Source organism: Lactuca sativa, chromosome 2 (genome assembly GCF_002870075.4).
Source record: "Lactuca sativa cultivar Salinas chromosome 2, Lsat_Salinas_v11, whole genome shotgun sequence".
Classification (NCBI taxonomy): domain Eukaryota; kingdom Viridiplantae; phylum Streptophyta; class Magnoliopsida; order Asterales; family Asteraceae; genus Lactuca; species Lactuca sativa.
The window spans coordinates 178,435,475-178,457,412 of record NC_056624.2 but is presented as its reverse complement, the minus strand read 5'-3'; the positions used below and the strand labels follow the sequence as shown (position 1 = coordinate 178,457,412).

The following is a 21,938-nucleotide window of genomic DNA, read 5'->3' as shown; positions in this document are numbered from 1 at the left end:
ACCTTGGTTGTGAATTAATAGCTAAATTGAACACCAATGGCATTTTCATAATTAATGGAGGTTTGACACTTATGATGGGCGTTCCCTAGGAATGTTGGGCATAGGTTACGAGGATGAAACCCTAATTTTTAGGGTTTGGATTCTAGTTAATCATTCTTATGGACTTCAAACCTCTTTTCCCATCAACCCCAGCCCCATTTCGATTCTCTAGCAAACCTAAGTCCCTTTGAGGCCATTTTTGAGCTTGGTGTGTGTGTGTGTTTTGGTGTTCTTGAAGGAGGAAGGAAGAAGAGGAGATCACTCTAGAAGTGTAGAGAACTTTGGATCTAGAATTACATCACCTTTGGCCACTCTTTGAAGGTAAAAAGCTCTTAACTAGATGAACTTATGCTTAGATCTAGTTTAGCCAGACGTTTTGTGAGGTCTATAAGCATAAAAATATGATCTTGGCTCTTAGTTCTTCCCCATGCATGAGTTTGGTTGTCTTATTGGCTTAAGATGTTGGGATTTTTAGTACTTTGCACTTGATGGCCATGCAAGACCATAAAGTTGGAAACATTATCGCCAAGGATAACAATTGGGGATTGGATCTGTAATTTGGACGTAAGGGCTTAAGATTAAGCATTTACTGAGTTCGGAAGGAATCCAACCGCATACGTTGGGCATACCAAGTGGTACGCTTCACGTACACGGTCAAGCCCTCATATCTGCTCAATGAATGAATACGCCCCACAATCAGGTGGGAGTACCTAGCGTACTCGGCTGGGTTAACTCTGTTGGTTTGCTGACTTTGACCAAGATTTGACCAGTTTTGACAAAAGGGTATTTTGGGTATTTTGATATCAATTTAAGTTGGGCAATGATTTGAATAATAGGTGACGGGTGGAGTCGGTATTTGGAGAAGAGATATATTCTTCGTTTTTTTGGACTGAGAGGTGAGTTTTCCTCACTGTAATTGTGGGTCGAAGGTACCAACGCCGGCCTAATGGATTAATATCTTGTTATATACTGATTAATGACGTGTTGGGTATGCGATAGATCTATAGGATTATCCGATAGTTCCTGATATGTATTAGATTGGTAGATCTGTAGGACTACCTGTGATTATTGACTGTATAATTATCTATCTTCTGAATATGTATATTACCTGTTAGATGTCGACATGCATGTTGGGGTTGAGACTACTACTTTGTGCTATCAGTCAATAGACCAGGTCAATCCAACTGTAAGGTTGTGGGTCGGGGCATTCCAACCATAAGGTTGTGGGCTAGGGGTAATCCAACCAGGAAGTTATGGACTCGTTATGTATTAGGCATTCCAATTATAAGGTTGTGGGTCAGAGCATTTCAAATGTAAGGTTGTGGTCCATGGGTAATCCAACCGGGAGGTTGGGGACCCGATATTTGTTTGATTATATGTTGTACGATGGTACCTTAGAGGAACTTAGTAAGCTTTGGCTTACAGATTCAGTTTATTGTCTTAGGTACTTCAGAAGACCGTGGCAAGGTGAAGGCATGATCGTGCACATATTCCAGTTCTTATGATATTGGACTTGGCATACTCTGATTTTAAATAATACTTTTGAAACATTGGTTTTATAAACATTTTATGGATGAAATTGGTTGTTTTTGAAAATTTTAAATTTTTTATGATTTCTGGGATGTTACACACTTCAAGTCATGCAAGAGTTGAAATGTCACCCTTGCCCCTATTACAATCCAAATAAAAGGTTATTGGAATTCTACAATGCCAATGCCGTTAACTCCATAACCTAATCACATAAATTAATTATCAAACAAAATTCTTAGTTTTGGACCTAAAACAGTTGCCTGCATAGGGTTGTTTTAGTACCTCTGAGACCTATAAAATTTATAGTTTTATTTCACAATCAAGAAGTTCTGAATTGTAGCTTTCTAGAAACTGCTTTTAAAGGTACAAACGATTTTTCTATATTTTTTTACAAAACTGCATATCAATGCAGCTATATTCTGACCAGTTGGTTAAAAAGGCGATTTTCATCTAAGTTGGAAGCAACAACAGGTCTTGGTAAAATTCAAGCACAAACTGGACTCAAAACGAAAACTTTGAGAATTTATGGATCATTAATCTGATTCCTGATTATTTTTCTATATTTTTTCCAATCCAGGGGCAGATTTGTCAATTTCCTGTAATTTCCAGCTTTGAGTTTTAAAGGCTTTTTGACAACTTAACCCATTAAGTCATCACCCAAAACAAAAAAATAAGTTGAGGAATATGTTCTTGCCTCCTAGAACTTTAAACGACACAAAGGAACAAGATGAAGAGAAGAAGCCAACGCTATGCCACCAAAATCCTTAAAAAAATGCAACTCTTCTTCACTTGAATCACACTAGATTAATAGGAAATGAAAACTCACAAGAACACACTCCAAATAGATAATGTTGGCTGCAAATAGGGTTATAAACCTATATTCTAAGGTTAGCCTCACTTAAATACCCCATAACTTCCATAATTGGCCCTCAATGTATCACAGAATGACACATAGACCCATATACATGATCAATGTTCATTTTATTACACTTTAGCCCTCCAAAGTTAACTGTAAACCAATGAAAATATTATTTTAAGAATAAAATTTAACGGAACACCAACATCGATGATGGATAAAAATTTGGGTGGTTACACTTTCACGGCCACCACACCGCAGGTTTTTTTCTATTTTATTATATATAATATGCTGATTTTGTGTATACAGAAGTGTATTTATATATGGATTTGTATGTATATTTGTATTGGTGAGACCGAAGGGCATCACCATGAACTCATAATGGCCATAACGATTTTGGAAGGTTGTCTTCTACATATCCTCTTCTCTGACCCTCGTTTGATGATAACCTGAATGCAGATCAATCTTGGAGAACCAAGATGCACTTTAAAGCTGGTCAAACCAATCGTGGATCCTTGCGAGTGAGTAATGGTTCTTCATCGTCATCTTATTTAGCTCCCAGTAGTCGATACACATCCGATGCGACCCATCCTTCTTCTTCACAAACAAGATCGAAGCTCCCCATGGTAAACTACTTGGCTGAATGAACCCCTTGTCCAACAACTCCTACATTTGGGTGGACAACTCATGTATCTCTATAAGTTCTAACCGATAAGGTGCCTTGGCTATCGGAGCCGCACCTAGAACCAAGTCAATCTAAAACTCCAAATGTCTCCTAGGAGGCACCCTAGACAAATCCTCCGAAAAACATCTAGGTATTCATATCATCCATAGTCGCTCAATCCTTCTCCCAAGTATCCATCACATAAGTCACATATCCGGAACAACCCTACTGAAGATAATGTCTGACTCTTGCTACCGAACAGAGAGTTGGTCACCGTTGAGCACCCTTACCATGTATCACCAGCTCTCCCCCACTTGGGGTTCGAACGTGCACCAATTAAAGTCCACAATATATCATCGCCCATTAGGGCTCAACTAATCCATCCCCACAATGACCTTGCTCTCATGTAGGGGAATAGGAACCAAATCAATCGGTTACTGATCACTAAATAACTCCAAAGTATATCCCCGTTGAACCCTCGACACTTGCACATGACGGTCGTCGGGAAATCTCTACCTATAACTGATAATCCAGCTCCCTAGGAACATCATCAAACCTCTTTCTAAGCACAAGAGATACAAAGGATCGGGTAGCCCCCGAATTAAACACAACCAACGCAGGAATACCATTCAAAATGAATGAACCTAAACAACAAAACATATATAAGCTAAATAAACAACATAAATAAGGAGGAGATACATACCCACAACCACATCAGGTGTTGCACGAACCTCATCGGTTGTTAGCTGAAATGCTCTCCTCCTCACAACTGTCTCATCTGCTGTAACATCCCGGAAATTCAGAAGTAAAGTTAAAGAGATAAAAGTGTAAATAAGAAGGTCGACTTGGCGAGTCTATGGTTAGACTCGGCGATTCGAGTCGCGTTTCAGGTCGCGTGATAAGTGACCAACTCGGTGAGTCGCATGGGCGGACTCGGCGAGTTGGTGCTGTGTGGAGAAAACCCTAATTTCAAGGCTTGAGCCCTATATAAAGAACATAATACCCTCTCCCTAGCCTCTTTACTCTCTCTTGAAGTCCAGAAACCCTAACTTTCGGTTGTGAGAGAGTTGGAGAGCATTTAGAGCCTTGGAGGAGGAAATCTTGGAGGGGAAGTTAAGAGCAAGAAGATTGGAGCAAGGGGCTTTGCAGAGATTTACCTTATTTTTCATTTGGAGCTTTCATTTAAGGTAATAATCTGTTGTTTGAGCTTTTGTGCATCTAGATCTATCGTTTGTGGGGTTTTTGGGGGCATAGTTGAGGTTTATCTCGAGTTTGGTGAAAGATCTGAGGTTGCTACCTCAGATCTAGGTTGTTAATGATCCATAAAGCCATAAAGTCTATGCCCAAGAGTTTTTGTTGAAGTTCTTTTGTCCCAAACCTTAGCCCAAGAGTGTAATATGCTTAGATCTCTTTGGATTCACGTAAAGTTTGCCACTTTACATGATGGATGGCTTGTAGAAGAGTAGATCTATGGATTTGAGACCCTGCATGGCTTGGAAAGCCTCTGTATGGGTTAAGAGCTAGTGGTACTAGGTGAGTCACATGGGTGTACTCGACGAGTTGCTTGAAGATAGGCAGTAACTTGACGAGTTGGAAGAACAACTTGGCGAGTTGGTTGAAGATAGTCGTGGACTCAGCGAGTCTGTTCTTGGACTCAGCGAGTCTAGTCGTGAGGTACTAACCTTTCCTGGTTGAGCTGTGAATCGGTGAGTCAAGGGACGACTCGGTGAGTTGAGCAGGAAGTGACTCAGAGTTCGTGGGACTCGGCGAGTTGGGTCGCAATATGGGAGTTTTTAGAGTTGAGGGACTCGACGAGTCAGTGGGCTGACTCGGCGAGTAGGGTCAGTCAGGAAGTTTGACTTTGACTGAGGACTTTGACTTTGACCAAGAGTTGACCAGTTGACTTCCAGGGGTAATTTGGTAATTATTGGTATTTATTGAGTTTGGTCTTTTGGTCTTGTCAATGGTGGAGCTCGTGTCAGAGGTTGGAGCAGCGTGATCTTATCTTTTCAGTCAGCAGTTGTGAGGTAAGTTATCCTCACTATATCAACAGGGTCTAAGGCACCAAGGCCGGCCCTTTATCGGATTGTAATCTGGGTATCGTTGTTATGTTGTTGCTTTGCTATGTTTGCATTCTGATAGTTAGGATGGTATATGTTAAAGACCTAGTTAAGGTCGGTATCCTGGTATATAGGATGATGCTATGCTAGTGACCGGTTAGGTCGGTATCCTGTTTAGAGTATGTTATGTTATGTGATCTGCTAGATCGGTTTGATTGGATGTGAATTGTTATATGATTGTATGTTTATGTGCAGATGGTTGTTGGACTGGGGTTGGGTTGAGGCGGGTCCTGCTTTGTGTTGTAGGCCAACATACCCAGGGCAGACCGGTTATCCCTAAGGCCCAGCAAGCGGTCCGGATAGGCTGTAGGCCCCACAAGGGCAGACCAGACGTGCCGAGGTTCGAAGAGTGGACCAGGCCGACTGAAGGCCCGGTGCGGGCGGACCAGTCATACTGTAGACTCGGAGAGTGGACCGGGTGGGTTGAAGGCCCGGTGCGGGCGGACCAACCACACTGCAGACTCGAAGTGCATGGCTGTTCTGTTCGGTTATGATATGTTATGCGTGGTATATGTGGTTGGTATTTTGGGGGTATCTCACTAAGCTTTCGGGCTTACAGTTGTGGTTTAATGTTTTCAGGTACTTCAGGAGACTGTGGCAAGGTGAAGACGTGATCGTACCGCTCCTCATGTTTTTGTTTTTCGATATGGTTCTGGGAAGACTCTGATAATAAATGTATTGAAAACCTTTTTGTAATGATTTAACGAAACTAGGTTGTTTTTGGAAAAAAAAAAGTTTTATTTGGCGTGAAACTTTAGAGTGTTACATCTGCCTTGCCCTAGCGACCATCAATGATCCTCAAAATTGCCGGAGCAGGCGCTTCAACCGGTCCCACTGTTGCTAAGCTTGGGAAGTTGGCCTTTTTGTGGGCCCTCTGATTTTAATGAAGACAATTCAGATCAGATACCTGGGTAGTGGTTGTCGCAATGCAAGCCCAGCTGAAGTGACACGTCCTGTCGCACTTGAAGCAGCCAGAACCACCCATGCTATAGACCCTATCGTGCATCTTACCAAACTTGCCACAACAGCCCCAGCCCTGCTGGCCCCTCAATCTCGAACCATAAACCTTGGGCCTCTTGCCCGAACCCTCTGATGCCTGAGCCGGAGCATACTTCCTCTTCCTCACAGACTTCAAAATAATCTCCTGCTTGCGAACCCGATCTATCATGTCATCCAATGTCTTGCATCTAGATTTACTCATAAATTCTCGAATCTCATCCTTTATCGTATCATAGTATCGAACATTCTTCATCTCCTCGTCCGCCACATACTGCAGAACTAGCAAGATCCTCTCCCTGAACGTAGCGGTAATCTCCATCACCGTCTCAGTAGTCTGGCGAAGGTCCTGAAACTCCCTTGCCAACTGCTAGACCTCGATCATTGGTGCAAACTCCGCCCTGAATCTTGAAAAAAAATCATCCCAAGCCATCACCTCCACAGCCTCGCCTCCCAAGGCATGACCTACCTCCTCCCACCACTCATGAGCTCTATCTTTCAAAAGACAGGATACAAGTCAGACCTTCGCCTCCTCAAGACATAGACTAGATCGGAAGGCATTCCTGACGTCTGCCAACCACCGTCTGCTAGCATTAGGGTCCTTCTTCCCAAATAACTCAGGAACCCCACACGCACAAAACTCTTGAAAAGTTAGAGAGCGTGCACCCACCATAGCCTCCATTTCGGCATGGAATGTGCCTAGATGCTCACCCAATATCTCTATAACGTCGTCCTTGATCGAACCAAAGATCACAGGAGTCTGCTCCAAAAATGATGTGGGTAATCTCAGATGAAATGAACTCCCGCATCCGATCGTCCAAGGGTCTAGCTCCAGAGCCTGAACCCGATCCCTCGCCAGAACCTGAACCACCTCGAGTGACCACCATACTGAAAATAAACTATATTGATATCCCGACTTCGAGGGACTTTAATTTTTTTGTAATTACTTACTACTTAGTGAGTTGAACTTTGAGAATTTTCATATTAATATCTCGAATTCGGAGGACTGTAAATCATTAAATATGAAACCAAATTTGATAAAATTATAGTCTAAAATCATGTACGAACTCTAAGCTACAAGTTCGAAAAACTGCATGTCAATCCGACTTCAACTGAATTAGATATGCATTTTTTTTTTAACTTTAACAGAATACAAAAAAAGCTGAAAAACTAAAAACTTCCAGCTTTGCTATCTCGACTTTGGGGGAATACTTCTATATATTCTGGTTCTAATTGTTCCGATTTCGGTTCCAATCCGGTTTTTCGATTTTAAATCTCATCCCTACTCGCGACTACCTTGACTTGAGTATAGATCTGGTGCTTCCAATAGTATGGGCCCAATACTACCCTCCACACCTATTCGTATTTTCCTCAAGAGTCGTCCTGATTCCCCTAAGTGAACTCAACATTGCATAATCCTGCTAATCCACACATTTATTAATGCTAACATGGTTCGTAGGCTCTCCTAAGATTCCCTTCCCACCACTATCCGTCATCAGCTACAGAAGAAACCCCCTCAATACCCGCTAACTACCTTACAAATACAATTACATGCCACAGATACTAGATAATTCGTTGACTGTAAGGCCTCACACTACTACAGTTGGACTCAAACAAGAGATATGCAATAGTGTTAAATCTAACCTAATAAAATTATCTATTCTCTGTAACATGTAACCTAGCATATTCGCCTAATAGTCAACTAGTATTAGTAGTGGTTCCTAAAAAGCACAAAGCAAGCAGCATTCGAGCATTAAGTTCTAACCAGAGCACTACCTAACAGGCAATCCTAACTTATCCTAAGTAACTGATACTAGAATACAGGTCTAAGGCTCATACAGTAAACATACGATGCATATCTCCTATCATACAATCATGAGCAAATTCTTAGCACTAATCTAGCATGATATGCATATATTCACATACTGAATCAACAACCATGTATGTATTTTTGGAACACTAACTTGAGCTCAGTCGATTGTATACACCACACCCTTTGTTTTATTAGAAAACCTTTTAGAAAACATTTTATTTCACGAAAAACTTACTAAATCCTCAGTTTAAGTTCAGGCACACCCGAGAGTATGCCCGAATCCCTAAAACCAAGGCTCTGATACCATCTTGTAACGTCCCAAAATTTATAACTAAAAATTTTCTTTTATATTAAACAAACAACCAAAAATTATAGTTTATATAAAGCCACAATGGAAAATCAGAGTATATCATCCATATCCAAAATACATTAGAGTCAATAATGCAGAAAATATGGTGAGTGAAATATGATACATGCAGTATACCTATAAGTACATACAATACATGCAAGAGTCACAGAGACAGATAGCATCATAAGAATATAATCAATGGGCCGACATTGGTGTCTTCGACCCGCTAAACATTGTGAGGAGACTCACCTTGATTCTTGGATAAACAAAGAACACTCAGGCTGCTGAACCGGAAAATCCCCGTGCTGAATCACAAATGATAAAACCCTAATTAACAATTGGGCCACAAACCAAAACCAATAGTCTAAACCCTTAATCTCAACTCCTAGGGTAAAAGACCATTTTACTCTTTCCTGAATGAGCCTTACTAATCACGACCCAAATCCTAAAATGGCCCAAGGCCCATAAATGACCCAAATCCATAAAGGCCTAAGGCCTAACAATGGCCCAAAAACCTAAAGTCCAATAGTGGCCCAAAATCTAAGGCCCAAAATGTTTCATGGTGAGTATGCTAAGCATACCACCTAATTACGCCCAACGTACAGCTTGTGTTACCAAGGGAAAACAGGGCTTCAACTGCGTACGCTTAGCGTACACTTGTGTACGCCCGACGTACATTCCATCTTGCCAAAAGCATCATTAAGCACTTAATGTTTTAAGTCTAAACGTCTAGTTTGCAAATCTAGCTCTTGGGGAATGTCTTGAACGATATAGTACCCAACTTGATGCCTTTGCATGACTCAAAGTGACTCAAACCCAAGATTTAGCATTCTACTTCCAACAAATGATCATTAACTTATGCATGGTTGATCTACAACCATCAAGATGCAAACTTTATGAACTAGGAACCTTAGAAACATCAAAAGAAATAACTCAAAACTTCTGGAGTAACATTTACTCACAAGAACTCATTCATGGGACCAAAATATGCCCAAATCTCAACTAGTCCTAGATTAAGCATAGAATAACCAAGGTCAAAAATTTATACCTCTATGAAGCTGAATATACCCTAGATCGACAAGCTCCAACTTGATTAATGCTCCTTCGCCAAGCTTCTTTTTCTTCAAGATGTACCAAACACACACAAGGATCAATTCTATCTAAAAATAGGTTAGGGTTTCGAGATAATGCTTTTAGGGACAACGAAGGCTGGCAATGAGAGAACCCTATGGCATAAGGTTGCTTAAATAGGGTCCAAACCCTACAAATTAAAGTTTGCATCTGACTCAGGTACGCTCAGCATACCATATGTACGCCCATCGTACAAGGGGGAAAACCTCGTGTCCAAGGCTCGCCATTAGGGGTGCCAATTGACGACACGACACGACAAAAATACACGAAACGAAACGAAATTGAAATTCGAATTCATGGTCGTGTCGTGTTCGTGTCAGGTGTAAAAAAACACGACTTCGTGTCGTGTTGTGTTCGTGTTCAAAATTTGACACGATTTAACATTTTTTTTCGTGTTTTTCGTGTTTGTCGTGTTTCGTGTTTTTCGTGTTATGTATGAATAAATATTAATTAAATACATTAATTTTTATTTCATGTCATCTTTGTCGTGTCGTGTTGTGTTTGTCGATTTTTAATCGGTTAGTTTTCGTGTTAGTTAAAAAAACACGAGACCGTGTCGTGTCTTGTTCGTGTTACATAAAACTTTGTCGTGTCGTGTCAAACAAAAACACGATAAGATGACATGATTTACCACCCCTACTCGCCATGATACGCCCAGCATACCATGATTACGCTCAACTTACTAGGCCAACCCACAAACTCAATTTCTCTCTATCATTTGCTTTTGTTCTACACTAGGAAGAATTGGTGTTTTTTGTATAATTGTTTGAAGACATGTTGTAGTTAAAATATATAAATACTTGGTGTTTTTAGTTGTGAAAAAAATTATAGTAAAATAGTCGTTATATATATATATATATATATATATATATATATATATATATATATATATATATATATATATATATATATATATATATATATATATATATATATATATATATATATATATATATCCAACTAATTTTTATTTGGAAAACAAGTGCCGACAACAATATCTTCAGCCGGCATGTCATCCTTCCATTCCGTTCTAGGGATGAGATTTAGAACCGGAAAACCGGACCGGAACCGGAACCGGAACCAGTATAACCGGAAAATACTTAAACGGTCCGGGTATTGGGTTTTAATATTACTCTTATCCGGGTTCCCGGTATTTCGGGTATGGGTCTAACGGGTCCGGTTAATCCGGGTTTTTTAACCGGTTTTGTTTAAAAAACCAGATGCGGGTTAAATGGACCGGGTCCGGGTTTAGTGGGCCAAAGAACCGGTTTAGATGTGGAACCGGTATAGGAAACGTGCTAACTATGGAACCGGAATACGATTGTGCAACGATTGTCCCACTCGTTGGAACTCAACTTACGACTTATTGAAGATCGCGATGGATTTAGAAAAAGCTTTCTACGAGTATGAAATGGAAGGTAATTTTTTTTTTCTGCATTATTGCTGAATTTTTAGCCCTATTTAAACTGTCATATCTGCTTCATTCGGAGTCCGTTTGGGCTGATTTTTTTTTTTAATTGTAGTTCACTGGTTGGCAATAGTTATAGACTCTGAAAACACCTAATTTGCATGTGTATTGAGTCATTACAGCCCTCCAAAAATGACATATCAAAGCTGTTTTGAATCTGTTACAGGATTATTGTAAAATTTTAGTTAACTTTAAACTGTCATATCTACTTCGTTATTAGTCCGTTTGGGCTGATTTTTTTTATAATTGTAGTTCACTGGTTGGCAATAGTTATAGACTCTGGAAACACCTAATTTGCATGTGTATTGAGTCACTTACAGCGCTCCAAAAATGACATATCAAAGTTGTTTTGAATCTGTTACAGTATTATTGTAGAATTTTAGTTAACTTTAAACTGTCATATCTACTTCGTTATGAGTCCGTTTGGGCTGATTTTTTTTTAAATTGTAGTTCACTGTTTGGCAATAGTCAGACTCTGGAAACACCTTATTTGCATATGTACGGAGTCATTTACAGCCCCCCAAAAATGATATATTAAATCTATTTTTTTTGTAACATTTTTTTGATAGATCGTTCCTTTACACGAGATGTGGTAACATTTTCGGTTCTAAACTCATTTGACCCGGTTCTACCTTACCCACTTTCCTATTTCCGGATTTTTCGGTTCTAGACCCACTTTACCCGGAACTGAACCGGAACCGGTTCTTATATACCGGTCCGGGTTCCGGTTCTAAAAAATATCGTTAAACGGGTCCGGGTTTTCTGGGTTCGGGTCCGGGTCCATCCGGTCCGGGTTTGGATCCAGTCTCATCCCTATTCCGTTCAACCTAAGGGATTATGTTTTCTATTTTAAGAGACTAATTATTTCATTTATGATAATAAATTTTTAAACACCTTTAATTAATGACTAAAAAAAGCCCCGCCCTATATATTTCATTTAATTGGATGTATATTTTCGTGAAAATTTATTTAGCAGAAAAAATGATTTGCACTAGGAATGATTCCATGACTGATGACACATTTAAGCTAACCCAATCTGCATGTAAATAACAATCTCAAAGGCTTTGTTACAGGAACAAATGAAGTAAGCGTGACATATCATAAAATAAAGGAGCAAGCTTACCAACTTCTGAGTGCTGACTAGTCTTCTCCATGATGGTTGGCAAAGTCAACATGTCACCAACAATTGAAACGATCAACCGCAACAACCCACCACCTTCCTTGGTCATATTTCACCAACTCCCTTCTCTATATATTCCGATAAGTTTTCTCCTTTCATCTCAGGTTCACTTCTACAGCCTAATATAATACCTACCAACAATTCACGCACCAGAAATCCATCCGAATGGCCGCTACCGGAGAAGCTCAACCCGCAAAGCACCAAGAAGTTGGCCACAAAAGCCTCCTTCAAAGCGATGCTCTCTACCAATACATTCTGGAAACCAGCGTTTATCCGAGAGAGCCACAACCAATGAAAGAGCTACGCGAGGTCACTGCTAAACACCCATGGTATAATAAGTGCATTAACTTACCCAAAGTTTACTATATACTGAATATTTAGGGGTGCATTTCATTTTTCTAAATCATTTGCTTGTCATTTGAACTATAGGAATCTTATGACGACATCTGCAGATGAAGGACAATTTTTGAATATGCTTCTCAAACTCATAAATGCCAAGAACACGATGGAGATTGGTGTTTACACAGGTTATTCACTTCTTTCTACGGCCCTTGCTCTCCCAGAGGATGGAAAGATATTGGCTTTGGACATAAACCGTGAAAATTATGAAATTGGGCTTCCGATCATTGAGAAAGCCGGTGTTGCCCACAAGATTGATTTTAGAGAAGGCCCTGCTCTTCCTCTTCTTGATGAAATGGTCAATGATGTAAGTACTTACAAACATATAAAAGATATTGTTTTTTTTTTAATGTATATTTTCTCCAAATTATGAAAACTCATTTTGCTTTGCACATTTTGAACTACAGGTGAAACTTCATGGATCGTTTGATTTTATTTTTGTGGATGCTGATAAAGACAACTATCTTAACTACCACAAAAGGTTAATTGACCTTATCAAAATTGGAGGTGTCATCGGCTACGACAACACCCTTTGGAACGGGTCTTTAGTGGCCCCACCAGATGCGCCACTCAGGAAGTATGTTAGATATTACAGAGATTTCGTTTTAGAGCTTAACAAGGCATTGGCTGTTGATCCGAGGGTTGAGATTTGCCAACTTCCGGTAGGCGACGGAATCACTTTGTGTCGTCGTATAAGTTAATTGCAAATCACGGATAAACTTTCGTACACATACAACTGTTCTTTCTTTCTTTTTTAAGATTCGTATATCCAAGTCTTGTAAAAGAATTCTATATACTATTACATTTCTGTCATTTAACAAATGTTAATGTTATTCTTCGTGATTTTACAATCCCCATATTTCATTTTCCCCAACTTAGTTAATGCAAGATGTTTCAAGATGAAATAGAATTCTTCATATATATATATATATATATATATATATATATATATATATATATATATATATATATATATATATATATATATATATATATATATATATATATATATATATATATATATATATATATATATATATATATATATATATATATATATATATATATATATATATATATATATATATATATAGAGAGAGAGAGAGAGAGAGAGAGCTAGGTTCAAATGTTTCTAGCAACTATTGTGTGCCTAAATACACCAATGAGAATTGAATAAATAATAAATAATTAAATAAATCATTAAAGGGTATCTTGGACATTTTGTGTTTTTAATTAAGGAAATCATTTAATTGAAATCCAGCAATTAAGGAAATAAAATAAATATATTTGACCTAGGATCTCTCTCTTTATTCGTCATCTCCTTCTTATAAACCTAGCCCACCATGCTCTCACCGCCTTCTCCCATCGTCGACTAATGTCCAACCCCATTGAAATCGATTGTGGCTTATTTGCTCAACCAATCAGAATTGTAGGGTTTTTTCCAACCTTTTTTTTTTTTTTTGATCGGGAAATAGGGAAAAGGCACACAATAAGGAAAGCATGAGGCAGAATCATTAGGGGAAAAGGACTTCAATATGTGCATTCTGATCGAGAAGGAGGACCACGGTTGAGAATGACCGCAAGATCGATCAATGGTCCAGTGGCTAAATTCGCGAGGAGAGGCGAGCAACACAAGAGGTCGCCGCCTCTTTTCTTTCATTGGGAAGAGAAATTGATGCCTCTCGGTGTTTGCAGGATGAAGCGAGGGCAGCAAGGGCTAATTGACTAGAAGTATCAATCAACGAGGAAACCCTTCCCCTTTCTTATTTGTGCAAAAAATCAAGAAACTTGGGGTTACTCAATCTGTTCTTGAATCACCAGTTACCGAGGAGATGCTGGTAAGTTTACATGAACTTTATTGCTCTTTGATTAAGTTTTTTGAGTTGGGTTTATTTAAATTTTTAATTTTTTCAGAAATTTGAGACACCATTCTTTGATGGTAGAGAACTTGTATATGGAAGTATTGATCATTCAATCTATGTTTATGATGTTGAAGCAAACAGACTTTCCCTTAGAATTCAAGCACATACGGTAATAGTATACCCATTTTAGCAATAATTAATCTTGATTTTACAATTAGGTTGTTGGTTGAGAGTGCATATCGTTTTTGGCTGAAGTGAATGTGATATATTTATTTAGTAAAACCTAAATACTTGTTCATGGACGACTTGTTGTGGATCTTGATTGATTTGTTATAAATTGGTTGGATTATTTATTAGAGTAACATAGGTTGTTACATGATGTAGTCAAATGTAAACAATATGTGCTTTGCTGATGAAGCCAATCATCAAATATATTCTGGGAGTGAAGACAATTTGTGTAAGGTAATAAGAAACAATTGTTTGTAGTTGGAAATCCTTCTTTTATTTTTATTTTTTTTAATGGATGGGGAAATAGTGATATAAGATGGATTTTATGTATATACAGGTTTGGGACAGAAGATGCTTGAGATCAAAAGGAAAACCTGTTGGAATCCTGATGGGGCAGCTGGAATGAATTACATTTTTTGACAGCAATGGAGTGGTCGGTATTTCATTATATATATATATATATATATATATATATATATATATATATATATATATATATATATATATATATATATATATATATATATATATATATATTCTGTTAGAATTAAATGGTAATTGCACTTTAGATTATATGATTCGATTAGAATTTGAGGTTTTTTTTTTGTAATAGATGTTTCTCTCGATATGCCACTTATATGATATCATGACAATTATTCTCATAATATGATTTCATGATTCAGGGAATACTTGATCAAGTGACTTGAGTATTACATTATGTTAGAATAAATTAAAAGGCTTTAATGTCTAACACATTCTATTAGAATTTATAGTGTATTCTTTTAGAATATATTGAAAGTTATAATATTTTAAAGTTGATCATGTTTTTTTTTAATGTAGGTTTTGAAGGGGCTGACATTGATGTGAAAAATGAAGAAAACAAAGAGAACAAGAGTATTTTAGCAGAATGTTGTTATTTTTTAAGAATTTTATTCATTTTTGTTGATATTCTTTTGGAATATGTATAATTATATTAAAATGTATAAGACTTTTAGGTTGTAAGAATATATATGAATTTGTATTTAAGTTCGATGTATAAGAATATATTAGAATATTGTTATTTTTTAACCTCGGATTCAATAATTTTGTTATTTTTCAACAGTATTCTAATAGAATAAAATTCTGAAAGAACATCATTCTAACAAAAAAATATTCTGACAGAATAAAATCGATTATTTTTACAAATTACGTTAGGATTAAAATTGAATTAATTAAAAAAATTCATAGTTTTAAAATTAGGAGAACTAATTATCCCTAAAAATCCGAAAATTTCCTTTTATAATTGTAGTTAATTGTCCAAAATACCATTTTGCTAAAATTTGTGTGAATATATGGTACATGCTATCCCATTGTAATATCATAGACCCTCAGATCATGACATTTGACTATATTCCATCCGATGGTCCAGATCTGTGCATTCTGGTACACAATAGTTACTAAAAACAAAATAACATAACCCTATATATATATATATATATATATATATATATATATATATATATATATATATATATATATATAGGCTTACGTTATTACATTCAAAGTAATTATTGTGTTATTGTATGCATAAGGTGAGTGCTAAAGCGCTGCAAGAATCTTTTTTAGAAAGATTCAGCGACAAAGTTTTGCCCCTGTAGAGCCCGAATCCTAGCTAAAACCCCATTGTAAGTAAGTTATACTTACCCTATTTTAAATATAGCTTATATTTAGAATTAATATTGTTATTATGAACTTATAATAAATATTTGAGTTATTATTATTACTTATATAATTGTCGTTATAACATCTTTTTAACTATTCACGGTACGGGGAATCTGTTAAAAGGGCCGCATAGGGTTGTTGGATTTCAGAAGTGCTATATGCCAAAATGGTCATGCCCTCCGGTGTTTTATGTCTGGCTCCTGTCTGTACATAGTGGTTGGAAAATATTGTTTAAACGCTTATATAATAATAATAATAATAATGCTAAGACTAATAATTAGTCACGGTAAATATTAGATTAAAATTTAGCGATAATAATGTTATGTTTCGTCGAAGGAAAATAGAATCGCTAAAAGCAAAGCGCTGCCTGAGTTTGGAATCATCACTTTAACAAGTGAGTGCATAGTTACTTTCATCTTACACATAGATATGAAATATTTTCTTTAATTACGTGTTATCTGTGTATATTATCTGTATACTTGTTATCTATGCTGGATGAACACTATTTTTAAATGATTTAAACTGTATACGTATTTTATACCTATAAATTACACGGGGTAAAGATGGGTAGATGAAAGATCAATTGGATGATGAAATGAAAGGTGAAATAGATCATGAGATGAGGGTGGGAGGTGAAAAATAAGAGAAGCCTTTACCCAAGCGTTAGTCTCGTCATCTAGCAGAGTATGGATGACAATCACGGACTATTCTAGACAGTCTGGTGGAACACTAGCAAGCTCGCAACCTGTAGGTGTTGTGAACGAGACGTTCGCCCGGTGTACTCTAAAAACCCATTGACATGTATTGCGATTGGACTCTCAAAAATAATACTGTCAATAAACGAGATAAACCTTGGAGACTATGGACTTAGTGACTGTTATATAAACTTTGGATACTATGGACTTAGTGTCTATTATATAAACCCTGGCGACGATGGACTTCGTGTATATTCCTTAGGACAATCCTTAAGAATAAATAATGAGGAGTAGATGATTCATAGAGAATATACTTAAGAATAAAGAAGATAATGGGGATGGGTAAATGAGTTAATTGTTTGATGATGAAACATAATAACTATATTATTGTGGGTTGAAAACCCTATGTACTCAACAGGTTTTCCAACCTGACCCACTCAGTTTATTTGTATCACAAGTGTCGATATGAAATTACATTACACCGCGAGATTAAGGAGATGTAAATCACTAGTGTAAATGAATGTAAAGTCTATTTATGCTTATATTTCTGTGTTGACAATGACATCCCAAAGTTTTAAAATGAATAAAATACATTTCTTAGGAAATGTTTTGATAACATATTTATCATGTTTTTTTCGAGAACAAATTTTGCAACACTTTTCTTTAAAATATTACTCTGATTTTAAAATAAGCATAAATAAAATTTTTAAAATGGCCGTGAATTTGGAGATGTCACAATTCGGCATGACCTTTGGACAAATTGGATAAATCCATAATACAAAGTAATTATAAAAACGCAACACAAACATATACTCTATACATGTTAAACCATTACATTCCATTAATATACATGTTTTACTAAACCCAGACATACTCTCCTTAAAAAACAACACATAACTATAACGTCTAAGGAGACATTTTATCTTCCCATCATCACTTTTATCTATAAATGTTTTGTCAGACTTCTGTACTTTCAACTCTTCTATCCGGTGCTCAGTAACTTGTGCTTGAGATACATGTCCTTTAAATCAGAATAGTAAGACAATAATGTCTGGATACCTATATGGATTTAGACACAATAAATCAAAACAGTTTAATAAAAAAAATCTTTAATTTCAACATACTATATATATATATATATATATATATATATATATATATATATATATATATATATATATATATATAGGGAGTGGTTCAAATGAGAACCAAAAAATGTTAAGAACCCTAAGAACCTCTACCTTTAGATGTTTATAAAGGGTTTAGGGTTAAGAACCTTAAACCCTAAACCCTAAACCTTTTATAAACACCCTAAACCCTAAACACTAAACTCTTTATAAACATCTAAAATTAGAGGTTCTTACGGTTCTTAACCTTTTTTTGTTCTCATTTGAACATTTACACACACACACACACACACACACATATATATATATATATATATATATATATATATATATATATATATATATATATATATATATATATATATATATATATATATATAGAGAGAGAGAGAGAGAGAGTCAAAATCACTTGTGAATCAGTAGTATCCCGCGAACCTCTATAATCATGCGAACTCATTGCCGAATAATTTTTTCAAAAAAAAAAAGTGACTTAATGCTTTTACTAGCTCTTATTTAAGTGTTTTCGTAATTATATCTTAATAAATGTGCACATATAAAGCATGCATATATGTATAAAAGTAAGTGCATTTTTTATGTATGCATGAAACAAAAATGCATATATGCAACCTTCCTATATATATGCATCCTTTTTTAAGATTTATTTTACCAAAACACTTAAGTATGAGCGACCTAATGTATTAAGTCGCTTTTTGAAAAAGAATATTGGACAAAACAATTCGCAAGATTAGAAGGGTTTGCGGAATAATATGGGTTGGCAAAAGATTTTAACCTTGTATATATGTGTGTAGTAAATCGGGATTGTCAAACCTTATATAGATCTAATGATGTAGTAACATGCTTTTAGCTTGCTTAATTTGTTGTAGACTTCTACTTTTATTTTATTTTTTTTATTTTTTTTGCTACTATCTATTTAGCTGGGTGTTTATAAACTTTTTAGATTTTCTAAAAAGATTATATCTAACACCTAATTACCATAAGGAACTCTTCAAGAATTAGATTCTTGATCGGATTCTAATTAAGAATGAACTATGATTTTATTGTAAAAATCTACGGAAACTAGAAGTTAATTATATCCTTAAGACCTTGACATATCTTATATAGACGACTAAATTCCACAAACAAACAAACAAAAATAGATAAAAAAAAAAAAAAAAAAAAAACCGGACAAACCAATAATAAGTTCAATACTATTGAGAGAGAATAAGAAAATGTTTCAATATCATATGGTCAAACTTAATTAAAGAAATTTAATGAAAAATTAAATGGCATAAATGTAATGAATACGAAATTAAATGATAATGTGTTCTTCAAATAAAATAAAATAAAATAAAAATAAAAATAAAAATAAAAAAACTTTTTTAATCACTAAATGAATATAGTAAATTAGGTTTTGTAATAATAATTTTTTTTTTAAATATCTTTTGTTGAATTTTATAGATTTCAATGTATTATACGAATAATAATAATAATAATAATAATAATAATAATAATAATAATAATAATAATGTATAAAAGATAAAATGATAAGTTGGTAATACATAAAACTCTATAGAACTGATACATTACAAGTGTATTAGAGTATCACAAGGGTCATAGTATCATAATATCTAATATCTATTCAGAAAAAATACCAATGAATTAACTAGTATTTTCTTGAATCATCATGGTCATATTTAAACTATGCAGACGTGATAATGTTTAAATATCAACTAAAATATATGAGACGCATATTACTTCTTATCTAAAATATATGACATTCAATTTAATATCTACTTTTCACATAATTTCCGTAACTTTAGAGTTTATAGATTTAGGAAACATTGGAGTTACTAATGGGGCAGGAGCTTTAACCTTCTAGCCGCTCGCTAACTGATTAAAATCAGAAATAATTCCACTAATCCACTACTCAATGTAAGTTACGCAATCTCCATCTAATTAACAACCTTTAAGGCTTTAAAAGGAACAAATGATGTCAGCATGATATAATAATATCAAATAAAGGAGCTTACCAACTCCTGAGTATTGACTCGACCATGTCCATGTTGGTTGGCCAAGTCAACATGTTGATCACCCACTAATGAAAGGACCATGCCACCACCTTCCTTGGTCATAATTCACCAACTCCCTTCCCTATATATTTCGATAAGTTATCCCCTATCATCTCAGGTTCACTTTTACAGCCTAATATAATACCTATCATTATTTCACGCACCAATATCCCATCCGAATGGCTGCTACCGGAGAAGCTCAGCCCGCAAAGCACCAAGAAGTTGGCCACAAAAGCCTCCTTCAAAGCGATGCTCTCTACCAATACATTCTGGAAACCAGCGTTTATCCGAGAGAGCCACAACCAATGAAAGAGCTACGCGAGGTCACTGCTAAACACCCATGGTATAATAAGTGCATTAACTTACCCAAAGTTTACTATATACTGAATATTTAGGGGTGCATTTCATTTTTCTAAATCATTTGCTTGTCATTTGAACTATAGGAATCTTATGACGACATCTGCAGATGAAGGACAATTTTTGAATATGCTTCTCAAACTCATAAATGCCAAGAACACGATGGAGATTGGTGTTTACACAGGTTATTCACTTCTTTCTACGGCCCTTGCTCTCCCAGAGGATGGAAAGATATTGGCTTTGGACATAAACCGTGAAAATTATGAAATTGGGCTTCCGATCATTGAGAAAGCCGGTGTTGCCCACAAGATTGATTTTAGAGAAGGCCCTGCTCTTCCTCTTCTTGATGAAATGGTCAATGATGTAAGTACTTACAAACATATAAAAGATATTGTTTTTTTTTTAATGTATATTTTCTCCAAATTATGAAAACTCATTTTGCTTTGCACATTTTGAACTACAGGTGAAACTTCATGGATCGTTTGATTTTATTTTTGTGGATGCTGATAAAGACAACTATCTTAACTACCACAAAAGGTTAATTGACCTTATCAAAATTGGAGGTGTCATTGGCTACGACAACACCCTTTGGAACGGGTCTTTAGTGGCCCCACCAGATGCACCACTCAGGAAGTATGTTAGGTATTACAGAGATTTCGTGTTGGAGCTTAACAAGGCATTGGCCGTTGATCCGAGGGTGGAGATTTGCCAACTTCCGGTCGGTGATGGAATCACTTTGTGCCGTCGTATAAGTTAATCACAAATCACGGATAAACTTTCGTACACATACAACTGTTCTTTCTTTCTTTTTTGAGATTCGTACGTGTATCCAAGTCTTGTAAGAGAACGAGGGGTTTAATCTTGTGCTTTTCTGAGACAGCTTATAGCAATAATTTTTGTCAAAATTGACTCTTTTGGAGAGAGCAATTGTGTTTCGCAAAAACGAAAAAGAGCAATGAGTTTTTTGTTTGTGACACATACATAGACAACCATACACAACACAAAGTCACAGAGGTTATGTAAACAAAGTGACAATATTATGTAATAACATTGTATTTTGAAAGCCCTTATAACTATAGCTGGACATTATTTAAAAAGGATTACAAACAATCATAAATAAACATGCATATTGACTGGGAAAACGAATATTTAAAAGACAGTAATTCTTATATCTTTTCCTAGCCTACAATATACATGAAAGCGATTATGTAAAAAAAAAAAAAAACTTTTATAAAGGAAAATCTAAATAAGAATAAACATAAAAGTGGATATGTAAAAATACTAATTCTCCAAAAAAAAATGTGATTGTGAATTCATAAAAAGATAGGTGTAAAAAGATGTAAAAGAAATTGAA

The 21,938-nt window shown here is 35.9% G+C and overlaps 2 protein-coding genes across 2 annotated transcripts; both read left to right on the top strand.

Moving 5' to 3' along the window:
* The first annotated feature begins 12,243 nt into the window (after positions 1-12,243).
* LOC111885277 (caffeoyl-CoA O-methyltransferase) lies at positions 12,244-13,388 on the top strand. The gene is made up of 3 exons (XM_023881542.3): positions 12,244-12,475; positions 12,576-12,852; positions 12,953-13,388. Exons 1-3 carry the CDS (start codon positions 12,312-12,314, stop codon positions 13,244-13,246), a joined length of 735 nt encoding a protein of 244 aa, XP_023737310.1. The 5' UTR covers positions 12,244-12,311; the 3' UTR covers positions 13,247-13,388.
* A 6,950-nt stretch (positions 13,389-20,338) lies between these two features.
* LOC111885272 (caffeoyl-CoA O-methyltransferase) lies at positions 20,339-21,662 on the top strand. The gene is made up of 3 exons (XM_023881538.3): positions 20,339-20,570; positions 20,671-20,947; positions 21,048-21,662. The coding sequence occupies exons 1-3, from the start codon at positions 20,407-20,409 to the stop codon at positions 21,339-21,341; spliced, it is 735 nt and encodes a 244-aa protein (XP_023737306.1). The 5' UTR covers positions 20,339-20,406; the 3' UTR covers positions 21,342-21,662.
* The last annotated feature ends 276 nt before the right edge of the window (positions 21,663-21,938 follow it).

What these genes read in the sequence shown, in the direction of transcription:
- LOC111885277 (XM_023881542.3), top strand. Translation starts at nt 12,312, where the DNA reads ATGGCCGCTACCGGAGAAGCTCAACCCGCAAAGCACCAAGAAGTTGGC. An exon ending in GTCACTGCTAAACACCCATG is followed by an intron (nt 12,476 to 12,575) that starts GTATAATAAGTG and finishes TTTGAACTATAG; the next exon opens with GAATCTTATGACGACATCTG. An exon ending in TTGATGAAATGGTCAATGAT is followed by an intron (nt 12,853 to 12,952) that starts GTAAGTACTTAC and finishes TTTGAACTACAG; the next exon opens with GTGAAACTTCATGGATCGTT.
- LOC111885272 (XM_023881538.3), top strand. Translation starts at nt 20,407, where the DNA reads ATGGCTGCTACCGGAGAAGCTCAGCCCGCAAAGCACCAAGAAGTTGGC. An exon ending in GTCACTGCTAAACACCCATG is followed by an intron (nt 20,571 to 20,670) that starts GTATAATAAGTG and finishes TTTGAACTATAG; the next exon opens with GAATCTTATGACGACATCTG. An exon ending in TTGATGAAATGGTCAATGAT is followed by an intron (nt 20,948 to 21,047) that starts GTAAGTACTTAC and finishes TTTGAACTACAG; the next exon opens with GTGAAACTTCATGGATCGTT.